The sequence below is a fragment of the Bos indicus genome, chromosome 1 (genome assembly GCF_029378745.1).
Source record: "Bos indicus isolate NIAB-ARS_2022 breed Sahiwal x Tharparkar chromosome 1, NIAB-ARS_B.indTharparkar_mat_pri_1.0, whole genome shotgun sequence".
NCBI classification, from domain to species: Eukaryota; Metazoa; Chordata; class Mammalia; order Artiodactyla; family Bovidae; genus Bos; species Bos indicus.
The window spans coordinates 84,660,093-84,674,106 of record NC_091760.1 but is presented as its reverse complement, the minus strand read 5'-3'; the positions used below and the strand labels follow the sequence as shown (position 1 = coordinate 84,674,106).

At 36.3% G+C, this 14,014-nt stretch overlaps 1 protein-coding gene across 4 annotated transcripts in view; it reads right to left on the bottom strand.

Moving 5' to 3' along the window:
- Positions 1 to 14,014, bottom strand: part of DCUN1D1 (defective in cullin neddylation 1 domain containing 1) — a 35,210-nt gene that overhangs the window by 15,354 nt on the left and 5,842 nt on the right. For 3 of the 4 annotated variants that reach the window (XM_070791330.1, XM_070791336.1, XM_070791318.1), the window contains exons 2-3: positions 2,764 to 2,980; positions 1,404 to 1,572 (exon numbers count right to left, since the gene is read on the bottom strand). In XM_070791330.1, coding sequence (XP_070647431.1) covers positions 1,404 to 1,572; positions 2,764 to 2,938 — 344 coding nt within the window. In that variant the 5' untranslated portion in view covers positions 2,939 to 2,980. Of the gene's footprint in view, positions 1 to 1,403; positions 1,573 to 2,763; positions 2,981 to 3,208; positions 13,807 to 14,014 lie in introns of those variants that run through there. The other variant, XM_019959145.2, reaches the window with a different exon arrangement.

The following is a 14,014-nucleotide window of genomic DNA, read 5'->3' as shown; positions in this document are numbered from 1 at the left end:
CAAACCGGTCCTAGTATAGAAAATTCCAGCAAGTTCAGGATAAGGCTGGCTTTGGCTATAAAACCGTGTCGAGACCAGATATTAATTTACTGTTTCTTAGCTTTAAATTCACCCTTCTTTGCCCTACTTTGTGACTGTTTGCAGTGGACTACAAATTGTGAGACTTCATTTTTTTTCTTGTCAGCTGGCTCACCACTAGGTTCTACCAATAGAGGGCGATGAAAGGCTGGAAGCGGAGGAAGGAATTTTTCTTAGCCCAGTCTTTTCTGCAGAGAGCGAGGGTTTCAGTGTACTGGGAGGTCCTAGCAGTGCAACTTGCACGGTTCTCAGCAAGTGACCCTTAGAGCTAGCTTCTTCTCCGAGAAGCAGGCAGCATGCTCCAGAAGTAGCCAGGCACCGTCTTCTGGAGTCAGAATCTTAGCCTTGTGGGGATCCTCTTAAGCTTCCAAGTTCGTTCCTTGTTTCCTTCCCTCAGCTCCAGGGGTGGTGACAGCTTCTTACAGTTACCACCTTTGTTATACTTAGAATTTTCTTTTACCCCATTTACACAATATAACAATTTCTAAAATTTACCCTGTTCAAATCACTGGTATGGTTTGTGTGTCCGGTCTGGACCCTGACTGATTACAATGTCCTTCAGGCTCTCAAGAATCAGAATGACTGAATTCATTCTGATACTTTTTTTTTTTTTTTTTCATTCTGATACTTTAATACTACCTAACTCTCTAGTTTCTCTCTACTTCTATTTCCTCATTTCTTAAATGCGGGTATAACCACTACTACAATCACAAAACTGGTGTGAAGTGGTAGGTGAAGTACTTACTTAGCATAGTTCCTGAAATGAATGTTCAACAAACGTTCAGCTTTTATTATTCAAAAGCACTCACTAAAAACATTAAGGACAGCCTGTCACTGATCACAGACTGAATACTTTCAGAGCCTCATTAAATGTAGACAACTAGTGGCCACAGGTAAAACCTCTACCTATGACTTTTCAATCTATTTATTAACAAGACATTTAGCTAACCAGTTGTCAAGGTTTGTGTAGAACAAAAAGTAATTAGTAACTTCCAAGATTTTTAAATTCTAGGAGCTTGTTTACAAATTCAGAGTTCACCACCTCACATTAGGAAATAACTTAAAACTTGCTCACTTCACTTACCCACATAAAATATTAAAGCACAGTAATTTTAATACTAGTGAACCTCCCTTAGAAACAAATGATAAAAGCATAAAGCAAACAGAACAGAACAGGTTGTACTAACTACACAGATAACTTGACATGGGAAGGAACTAGCATATTAGCCCATTTCTATTTACAGCAATGTCTGAGGCAGAGATATCAGTTCCACAGTAACTCTTACAGCACTGCACCTAATTTCATATGAAGATTATACACGCACCCTAATTCTGTCATGCCATCCATGAACTCCTGTTTGGAGAACTCGCACTGTGTTGCTGCTCTGAACTTCCACGCGATGATCAACACACTGATGCTGGCTGGATCGAGGGCCAGGTCATCACAGAACTGCTGTATACCATCTATTCCAATTTTATTTTCATCTTGAGGATCTTTAAAAACACCAGTACAATATGAAATTAGTGCCATACTTTCTATGCTATTCCTAAAACTGAGAAACGGAATGTTTTCTGTTCCATATTTTAAAATGATCACAACAGACCAAAAATATGAAGAAATAGTTTTAACTGTTATTTTCCCCTGTAATATTTAAAGCCACTTTACCCCTGAAACAGCATTCTTAAACAGCAGGAAAGGCACTAGATAGGACCTGGTTTTTTAAAAGTCTCATTTATTCATATGAAAAAAGTCCCATACTTACACAGAACCAGAAAATCTGACATTCCTATACAGGGGAAAAAGGATTTTTACTGAACATATCCACATTTTACAAAGGAACTCTAAACAGTATTCTATACAGAAATTCTTTTCTCCTTAAAGTTTAATTTCACTATAGAAATCACTTCTTAGATAACACCAGAAAAACCAAACTGTGTGATTCAATTCTAATCACAAGACAAACATCTGCTATTCAAATTAAAGAAAATCCCCAACTATCAAAATTTACTTTTCAGACAGCAAAAATTTAGACACAAATACAAGGAGAAAGAAGTACTCATAAACTTTGTCAAAAAAAACGTGCACATCTTTTGACTTTGGGGCAAGAGCTATGTATAAAATATTAATATAATCCCACCTTTGGAAAAACTTTGAAATAATTCTATATATATATATATATTTCTGTATAAAAGACACAGAAAGTTGAACACCAGGCTATTAAATATTGGTTCTCTCAGGAGAATAAATAAGTAAAAGACATAGAAACTATTGACTTTTTCTTTATTAAATCTATTATGTATTGTTTAACTTTTTAAAAGTATATATTACTTTATAATTATTTAAAAGTTATTAAAATTATTAGGCAGGTTTCCTTAAAATTGGCTTAGCTGAGTTTTATGAAAATGAGGGAAAAAACCTAGTCCCCCCAGTCCCCATTCTCAAACTGGGTAACAGAGGAGGAAAAAAGGAGGCAAATAAAAGGGAAGGAAATAAAGACACTAAGAAGAAATTTTAGTGAAAAGAGGGAAATAATTTTTCAGATTTCTTAAATTAATTCTAAGATCTAAAGAGCTCTGTTAGACACATCTACCCGATTAATGTCCTCTGTATTATTTGATTTCTCTCAAGAAGCATGTAACTCTGGAAAACCTGGTTCAAAAATATTTAAAGTCACAAACACTCACCTTTGTATCTACTGTATAGTTGTTCTAACTTCTTCCTGTCCAATGATCCTTTTACACTCTCTCGTATATAAAGTTCAGGATTTTGAAAAAAATTGTCTGTTGCAACATCTAACTTCCAGTCATTTTGAGACAGACAACTTACTGCTGTTTTTTCACTAGATTGTGTGAAGATCATAAACTGACGAACTTTATCCTTCTGCGATGATTTCAACTTGTTCTATTGAAACCAGAAAATAAACTGAAACTCTGTAACGTCACAAAAGACTAAGTATTTCTATACTGCTGACTAAATCATTTTTAGCAATACACATGCCTCATAAAATAATAAAACATTTAGCTTAATGTTTTGATCTATTAATAAGGCAAATTTTTAAAAAATCTAAAACACAAAATCGCTGTCATTTTGGAAAAGAAACTAGGACAGAGGCAAAAGAAATTCACCCACCCTGCATTTCTCCTAAAAGTGGGTCCTGTGAGCATGTACAAAGGCTCTAGGAGGGAAGCAGAGCTAACTCTCAAAACCTTAACCAAGCACAAAGCTCCAAAGGATGCTTAAGGAGTGGTGGGGAAGATGATATTACTTAAGCCAGTCAGAACATTCAAGTGACCCTGAGGAACAATGAGATTAACAAATATTTGTTGCAGTCCTAAAACACATTATAAAGGATATGGGGTACAATTCTCCCCAACCACCCTATTCACCCCCCAACCCCGGTTTTCTTGCTATTTTTACCAAATGTGACAAGCAACAGAATATGAGGTACTCTACATTTCTCCTTACAAGGGTCAGGAACCAAGATAATTATCAACAGAATTTCTTCATATTTTCAATCAAACCAGAAACAGTGAAATATGAACAAGTACCGTGCATCCTCCCAACCAAGGTAATCTTTAATAGAATTCTCCTCCTTTCACCATGAAAGAAATTACCTTTCCCATGGCCTGAGCCTAGCAGACATTCTCTCTAGCCAGACTCTACTGTAATAACCTTCTCACTGGCCTTGTGTTGACACATACTCATTTCTCACCTGCCCTGAGTCCTAAGCAAAATAAAGTAGGGCAGTTAGGCCCTCCACTCTCTCCCAGTTTCAAGGGCCACATTCTTTGTCTCCTCATGCAAGCTGTCTCCTCTGTAATTTCAGCCTCCCCGCTATTACTCTTCCCTCTCGCAAGTCCTAATACCATCTCTCAGCAAAATACTTGGGTTCTTCCTGAGCTATTATTGCCAATGAAGAGAAAAAAGCATGGAGTAGGACACACATTAATAGATACAGTGTCCTGTGGTTTAAGCAACACATCTGAGAACCCAAGCATTTTTGATCTGGCCCAGACAGACAGATCACAAACCTCAATCCCGATTGTACAGATGAGAGAACAGACCCCAAATGTTAAGGAATTTGTTAAAAGAAAATCACCCAGGTTATTAGTAGAAATGGGTCAAGAACACAAAGATCTCATGAATCTGAGTTTTACTAATCTTTCTATAAACCACATTGCTTGCTGTACATATTTATAAACCTTTTGAGGTTTTCAGGAAAAAGACTAATGAAGATATAAATATTTCCACCTTTCACAGAGTAAAAATAAGGCTGTGCAAAAATCAAATATGAAAACCAACCCCATCTTTAATACCCTGGAGTCTAATCTGTCAGCCATATTCTTCTCTCTCTGTAAATGTGTTATTGCTTAGGATTACACATTAAAATCTCAACCTCCATTCTCCATTAAAATTGAGAAACTATAAATTTACTAGCCTCCTGTTATTTCATAAATAAATCTACCACTTCTGGACACCAGATAACTCATATCCCATTTATTTGACACATCTCTCAAATGTCTAGGAGTCCCAACTTGAAAACTATCTAAAGATGTTATTCAACTGCAAAAAACCCACAATGAAATTAAATGACAAGGAAGATACCTGTCTTAATATACTGTTGAACTGAAAGGAAACCACTCTGATTTCAACTTTTGCTACTGAAAGCTATTTTTAACATGAATATACCCTTTCTAAGAGATATAATACATGTAAGTGATACAGTATCTAAGAGATGTAGTATACGACATACGTTTTAATCCTCTGAAGAACAGGGAAGTACCTGAGGGTCATTATGATCATCACTGACCACTGTATAATGTTGCACAAAGTGCTGGAGATTAACCTAGAAGGATAACAACTACAGGCCACAATCTGGAAATAACTTTTTAATTAAACATTTCCATTTTCCTAGAAGTTAAGAGGCAGCAAAGCAATCAACATTATTGGGGGGCGGCAGGGGTGTATCATACAGTATTAAATCCCATGGTATTTCCTGAGGCTTGAATGAGTTTTGAAGAGAGGAAGGAAAAACACAGCTTAAGTCACTTCTGCCAGTCAAAAAGTTGTTCACTGTACTAATGACTTCCTGTCAGAAAGCAAGATATTAGAAAATTGAGGGGACAAAGATAAAAAACAGTCATATCCATAAAAACTAATAACAATTATATAAGTGAATTAACTCCATCTCATATCTTACTTGAAATAAAAGTATAAATAATGTCCATGTATATGCAAACAGAAATTATTTTAATGGGTTTACATTTCCAGTATATGGGGCAATATATTTTAAGAAAAAGGGCTGCAGCTACCCATTTGCAACACCACAGAGGCTAATGAGTGATACCTCACTGAGAACCGACAGTACAAATTTCTGCTAGGCCAAGTCGTAATGAGCAATTCCATTGTGCAAAGTCTGACGAGCACCCTCCCTTTTTTTGTACTTTTAATGCACTCTGACCTTTCCTCTGTCAGCTCTCTGTGCCTAGAATAAATCTTACCACCTGCTCTCTTACTAGGGAAAGGCTGCCTCGAGGAAGCTGGAGTGGGCTACACACATCCGCCCTTTCCCCAGGCCTATTTAGGAGAGCTACAGCACACCCATCCCCTTTGCCCAGGCCACAAGGGGGCACCAGGCAAGCAGTTCTGATTTTGAGGGTACAGACCAAAGATTTAAATTTCTATCAACTTGAGAAAGAGGAAAAGGGTATTTAGACAGCAAAGAAGTATTTTATAAGGGATGAGAAAGTGGACAGAAAACTGAGGTGGAAGAAAAAACAGATGGAGAGTCTCTATTTCTACTATAAACCCAGTGGGTATCTTCCTAAGAGCAAAAACATATGACAACTGCAATGATTCAGCACTCAAATGTAGTACATGCTATTTAAGACTTACTTAAAAGGAACAAACTAGGGTGGTCATTTAACAAGATTAAGCAATACAATCTTTAGGACTCAAGTGTGAAAACTATCTAGAGATTATCAAATTTTCAAGGAAATTCAATACTGGCAAAGTACGTAAAATGTATAAAATACAGAATATACCCTAATTATTATGGCATCCGGTCCCATCACTTCATGGCAAAAAGATGGGGAAACAACGGAAACAGTGACAGACTTTATTTTTGGGGCTCCAAAATCACTGCAGATGGGTGACTGCAGCCATGAAATTAAAAGACGCTCCTTGGAAGAAAAGCTATGACCAACCTAGGCAGCATATAAAAAGCAGAGACATTACTTCACCAACTAATATCCGTCTAATATCCGTCTAGTCAAAGCTATGGTTTTTCCAGTAGTCATGTATGGATGTGAGAGTTGGACTATAAAGAAAACTTAGCACCAAAGAATTGATGCTTTTGAACTGTGGTGTTGGAGAAGACTTTTGAGAGTCCCTTGGACTGCAAGGAGATCCAACCAGTCCATCCTAAAGGAAATCAGTCCAGAATATTCACTGGACGGACTGATGCTGAAGCTGAAACTCCAATACTTTGACCACCTGATGCAAAGAACCAACTCACTGGAAAAGACCCTGATGCTGGGAAAGATCGAAGAGAGGAGGAGAAGGGGACAACAGAGGATGAGATGGTTGTATAGCATCACCAACGTGATGGACATGAGTTTGAGTAGGCTCCGGGAGTTGGTGACAGACAGGGAAGCCTGGCATGCTGCAGTCCATGGGGTTGCAAAGAGTTGGACACGACTGAGCGACTGAACTGAACTGACCCTAATTATTTCTAATTCTAGCAAAACAAAGGGGAAAGAGACAGGAAGGAAGAGAGGTAGGGAGAAAAACAGAGAAACACTGTGTCTTGTAATAGAAAGCTAATAACAATTATATCAAAGATTACTAAAGTTAGAAATACTATAATCTGAACAGTAAAAAGCATCTACTTTCTCATCTTTCCAAAATTTAAAAAAATGTGGTTATCAGTATATAGTTTAATACTTAAATTTAGCAGATGTTTCCAATTTTTTTTCCACTCAAGAACTTTGGAATTTACATTTAAAATAACAGTTTATCTGGGGGGGAAAAAATCAAGACAAATACTTTGGACATAGCCAAGTATACAGCCAAGTGAATGAACTTGACAGTCTATTGCGATAGAAGAATAGGGACTCAAAAAAAGCTTTAAAACAAAAAATGATAATAAAGTTACAAAAGTACTTCCATCAAGAAAAACACTGAACATGGAAAATTATTTTCTAGGTAACAATTTCAAAATAAAAATAATTTTAACGGGTGGCATTTTTAAAACAAAAAATTAAGATTTTATTATTCCTATTATTCTGAATAGAATCTCACCCTTAAATTTCAATCTCGTACCCTTTAAGTTTCAAATTCAGTCTAAACTCCAGAAAAACAGATACCAAGGCCTTTATATTTTTAAAAGAATTAATTTTCTAACTCAATTCTAGTTATTTCAGGATTTGATGAGTCTTACCTCACAAAAGACAATGTTTTAAAAATTCAAACACTGTAATGATCATCCATAATTTTCATTAAAAGCTCTGGATGTGGTTCTCATGTGTTTACCATATAATTAACAATTTAACTTCATCTGAAATTTAGAAGAGCTGGTTTAAGTCCAGAAAGTCATACTTTCTATATATGATACATAGTATCCAGCAGATATAGCCAAATGTTACCAACATCCCAAACCACTCATCTATAAAAAGGCCTTCTCACAGGTTGTAGGTCTGAAATCAAAAGTTCAAGAAAAATCAATTCAACTAACCAGGCTACTTTCTATTCCCAGAGAAGACTTTCACCTAGGGGCAAAGTTCTATCAGAAAGCCAGGCTAAGAATCTAGGTAGGAGTCACTAGAAATTCTCTTCCCTTCTACCTGCAACAGAGAGGTAAAGAACGCAGACTGTCAAATCAGACTGGCAGGATTTTAATCCCACCTGTGCCTCTTAATTGCTGTGTGACTTTAGGATCATTACTTAATCTCTATGTGCTTCAGTTTCTTCATTTGTAAACAGGGTGTGAAGGTTATCTGAACTGATTAGAGTTAAACTCTTAGAACTGTAACCAGAACATAGTAAGGACTCCTTACAAGTCCACAAAGAATACACTCCAGAGAAAAAAATAAGTTTGTGTAAGTAAGATAGTAATAAAGAATAACAACTACCATAATCAGAAAACTGAAAGCTAACATTTGAGCTCCTACTGTGTGCCAGCTCTGTGCTAGATATTTAATTGTTAAATAATCAATTGTCCAAGCTGCCTATCATTGATTCTTTTTTTTTCTAACCAATGTGGAGATCAAACCTCAGAGCTCCTTTTATCTAAAGACAGACTTACCCAAAACGTAGCAGAACCAGAAACGAAACCCTGGTGCCTAGCTTCAAGACATGCAGTTTTTCCATTTATTTTACACTGTCGTCAAGTGAGAGAGAAAACAAAAAGGGCAAAAGTGCAACCACTGAGCAATTACTGTGTGCGCTGCGGGGAGAGGGGATTGTGAGCAGTATTTCTTCACCTATTTTTATGGAAAGTTAAATAACTAATCAACTGGCCTTTTTCGTTTCAAAGGTATAAAATTTTCATTCTGACCAAAAATTGCACATTAAGCATTCCCTTACTAACCAAAAGACTAATTTAAGGGGAGAACTTCCTTTTAGGTTTTTTGGGGAAGAGGGATAGGGGAGAAGAGGTGGATAGACTATTTCTAAGAAAAATGTGTTTACTGTCCTGTCATAGTCTATTTTTAAAAACGTGGCCACAATCTATAGCTTTAACTATAGAAAGGCGAAAATTAGGGAAAGTCAGGGTTTCCTTTTCCAATAGAAAGTTCGAAACTCAGAGAAGAAACAAAACATGTACAGATTATAGCCAGAAAATACAATCAAATGTGTACAATTTCAAATATTAAGCAAAACAAAACCCCAAAGCCTCAGTATTCACATAAATTATAATCTGCAGTTTAGAACAGTTACTTAAGGCCTGTGGCTCTCATCATTCATCTGTATACTTCCTGCACTTGGATGACAGTTAAAATGAACTCTTAGAGAGATGCTGCACTAGCTCTAAGTCAAAAGTGGAATAACGTACTATACTATGTAATCACTGTACCTAATGATGTTTTATATAATGGTAATTCACCTGAAAAAATATTTCAGAAGTATACTTGTAAGATCCAGACTGATTTTGTAGTTTTTAAAGGATTTTCCTCAAAGGTTTTAAAAAAATGTTCCACTGGTCAAAGTTTATTTTTCTCCTTCGCATCCTCAGAATTATTTTTCAAAAGATGCTTACCACTGTAAATTAATAAATGTTTTGATTCTGGTTTAGAGAAGACTGCTCTGACTATTAAAAAGTTATTCCTGATTACCTTTGATAATAGGACAGAAATAACCTCCTTAAAGTACCTCCGTTAGTCATATTTCAACTCATATCTCAAACTTAAAGCCTGAACATCTAACAAGCAGGCAAGGCAGCTAATTTAAATTTGATCTTTCTCTCCACAAACATCTTTTCTAATGAAATCTCATATTAACAAAGAAATTAGTAAGGTGAAAACAAAACAACAAAGAATTAAATGAGATTTTTAAAGTCTCACAGTTAAAGAAGTCATAATAATGACTAGCATTCAACCATCATGGATATTTGTTTCACAAAGAGAATAAATGATCCTTGAAAAATGAAATCTCCTAATTCTAAAATTTGGTGTCTACTCAATTTCTAAACCTAGAAATATTAAAATCCTTGAATAGTAAATAAGTGCTCTGTTTGCTGAAATACAAATATCTTAGTATTACAAAGGAATCGGCCATGTACTTCAACTTAAACTCTGTTGCTGAACGCTATTCAGTGTTAAGGGATTCAAAAGTGGATTGAAACAGAATTCTTTAGCAAAAAACTGTTTAAAGTAAAATCTCTCTTAAAATTTTACAATGCAAATAAGCAGTCTAATCACTTTTACTGGGTACTAATTATCTGAACTGAACTGAATTATATAAAATGGATTCAACAAAATGATGAAAGACACTTCAGTGGCATTTTCCCCTTTTGTTTTGGCTTTTTCTTAGGTGGGGATATACATCTAAAGTGACTAGGTAAACTAGATAGTCAGCAGGTTATTCAAGAGCTTGTTTGTGTCCACAAAGCAATTGAATCCTATTTGGAACTATCTCTCTTCATCAAATGTCATGGCTAATACTATCACAACTTGAGCAACATACACTCAAATTTAAAAGGGGGCTTTCTCACAGATTTTCATTATGCTTTATTCAACCTATGAAGTCATAATCAAAAGAGCCACTTGACTCAAATAAGCTCAGCTCTTTTAAAACTTAAAAAAAAAAGTCCCACCACCACGAGTTAATTTTACTTTCAACTTTTTTACCATATGTACCAAAAGAGTTCTAATTTTTCAGTTACTTAAATGTTTACATCAGATCATCTGATTTGATACGGAAACAACTAGGTCACTATTCAATATAAGGAAGAAACCAGAGTGAAATCAATCAAAAATTCCACACTCATACGGAAAGGCTGCTTGCAGGGTTTTAAAAAAAAAAAAAAAAAAAGAGGAGGGGTAGAAGAAGTGTGTAACCAGAGACCAGGATTCTAATCCCTTGCTCTCTCACATACTAACTCTTTACCTTGGTCATCTCTTTAGAAACGCTGAACGTCCTTTTTCAGACATGATACAAGGAGGTAGCAATATCTATCTCACAAATTGGAATGGAGATAAAAAACAGCTGTGAATTGTTTGACTAGGAGAGGGTATGTTCTCAATAAACACTAATGTCCTTCCTTCTCCCCAAAGGCCCAGTTTTTTTGCATAGTCATTACATGACATGCCAACTACTACATACTCAAAAACAATCTACAAAAGAGATTGTACTCTGCTGTTTTTATTAACTAGCATGGCTAGGTAAACTTGATGTTCAACTACTATTTATTAAATATTGGGCAGTCACCTTACTCAGAATTCAAAACGACACACAGAAGCTGCATTTCTTCTTGTCTTTAAAAACTGCTTGGGACGTAATTATCTGTAACAGGACACTATGAGACAGTAGAAACAAGGTCTATCATACCATTCAGAATCCTTCACTGGCTTCCTATTTCTCTTGGAGTAAAAACACAACATCCTTCCAATGTCCACCCATGCCCGTCTCCACTCCTTACCACTCACAACTCATCTGCTCCAATGCCCAACATGCCCCTCTCCCCCAACCACAATGCTCCAGCCACACTGGACTCACTGCTCCTCAAACTCACTGACCACATTTCTGGGTGGCTTACTCCTTCATCTCCCAGTCAGCTCAAAATCAACTTCATCAGTGGTGCAAACATTGTTTTGCACCCCCAATTCTACTGTGCCCCAACACGCCCAATTCCCCCCATCCAACACTGCTTTTCTCCCAAAGCACTTTACACTTTCTAACACAGTAAGGAAGAAAAAATATATATACTATGCTTATTATTTGTCTCTCCCTAGTAAAAATGCAACCCTCATCAGGGCAGGGATTTTTATCTCAAGGGGAAAAAAAAAATATATATATATATATGTGTGTGTGTGTCTATACATATATATACATATGTGTTTGTGTGTCTATGCGTGTGTATCCACATCCCCAGTGCCCAGAACAGTGCCTGGCATACAGTAGGCATTTAAGAAATAATTATTAAAATTAATTAAGGCCCTCCCTTAATCTACTTACGTATATGCAAAACAATGTGAAATAGGAAGACAACCTTGAACAGGCCTACATTAATCTAGACTTACAAACTCTGACATTTGTTGAAAATATAATCTTAAATCTCAAAGTCCACACATAAAAAAAACATTAAAGACATAGTAAATTAACAGCACTAACCACTCATCTGAATTTTGTTATTTAACATTTTCATTAATAACACTTGGGTTTCCCTCTGTTTAAATGAATAAATTAACTTCAAATCAATTTTCAACCACTTCATTAGATTTCATGTGAGCTAAGACTATATGTACCACAAGTACTGGGGAACATAGTAAAACCAGGAAAAATTAGTTTCAGTTCTGCAATTAATAATTTTGCAAACTTGAACCTCAAAACCTCTTTGATCCTCAATTTCTTCTTCTGTAAAAGGGAAGAGGAGTCAATTAGATGATCTCTGAAGATATATTTCAGGTGTAAAAATTTCATGATGCTGTGAGTCTATAAAAATCTAGTAGATTACACAGTCTACAACTTCTCACACATCTAAGAAAAATCATTAAAATCAAACATTTTAGCTGAATGTACCTTTATCAAATCCTGTCCTCTTACGAATAAGAAAACAAGCCAGAAGTCAAACACTTTTTTAAAAGATTTTCAGGAGTAACAAAATATTGTCTAGTTTTGGAGCTATTTTTGGCCTCTATGTGGGTGTCAGGTAGGTTAAATGAACAAATTTTTTTCTTACACAAAATAGATATTAAAAAAAAATTCAGATATTCCATCATTTAAGTCTGACCCCGAATCCCAGAAGTGACAATATAACATGTGCTCTAGAGATGGACTGCGTTACACACACTAAGAAACATTAGCCCCAAAATTGTATCAAGAAATAATTATAAGTATAATAAACTTACAATGAAAAACTAGAAAATTCTTATGGCCTAAATTCTTTTTGGGCCTGTGGTGATTTAGCTTCCAAACTAACAAAAGCATACCAAGACAATCCTGGTGACATGATCTGAGTTCAGCCACAAAAAAGTTTTAAATTAGTAATATCTTCCCATTACTAGTGTAATTAAATGAGTTATGGCTAAGTTCCAAAACTAGCTACTTCAATGGCAATAAAAGGACAAATGCTTACAAGTCCCAATACAAGTTGAACTCTCATTTGAATCAGGTGAATCCTGAATTCATGAACAGGTAATGAGCATTATCAACACCTTGGATTCCAGAGGATAATGGTGATTGGAGGCTATTATGAACAGAACGCATTTCGATGGGCTCACTGGGTGTTTACCAGGGAATTACATTTCATTACTTCAAGCTTACTCCTGTAAGCCAAGCGTCTGGAAACTTTAGGAGTAACATCTATGACCGTCAAAATACTTAAGAAATTGGAAACTGTTTAGTTTACCCCTGCTGGATCTTTGAACAATGTAACGTCAATCTAAACGTTAACCAGTACTTTATGGCAAGTTTTCTTACAAATACAAATGGTCAGCTTTCATGGAACTTACCGCAGAACCTAGATCTTGAGTACATGGTAAACGAAACCACATATTCATACACGACACCAAAATTCTAAGTTGGAGGCTGAGACGAGCCAAGTGTCATTCAGCAGAAATAAGACCAACCAAAAACAAAGACACTGGAGCAGACACACATACACCCTTCTCAAAGAGGCCTTTATGTTCCCCATGAGCAAAAGGACAATAATATCACTTTTACTGTCTATTCATACAGTAACCTGCGTGGAATTCAACTCATGCTCAGACTACAATGCCAAACATCGCTTCTGAAAAACAAAAAGTCCAAGAGTCAGGTACATTATTACCAAACTGTAAACACATAACTTGAACACCACGTCTTGAAGCTTGTAGGACATTTTCCAAACAAAAAAGCAGAGGGGACTAACTTGACAAACTGTTTTTTAAAAATCACAAATAGTCTTTAACTGGCATAATAAAGCAATTACTCCTCCCACCTCAAGGAAACAAAATATGTGCTCAAAAGGTAGCAAGTCTGTTTCTCCTAATTTTATGAAATGAGAACAGGTTACACTTCCGTACTTCCCCCTCCCCCCACGTCCCCCCAGCTCAGCGGTCTCCCATGTTCTCAGAAGAGGTAAATATAACCTCCACCAACTGGCCAGTGAAACTCCCATTTTCCAAGAGCACGGGACACAGCGAGAGGTGATGGAGAAAGAAGAGGGCTGTTACCCCGCCCCAAGCAAAACTGCCTGGAGACTTGAGGGGTGCTGGAGCCGGAGCGGAGGAGGGA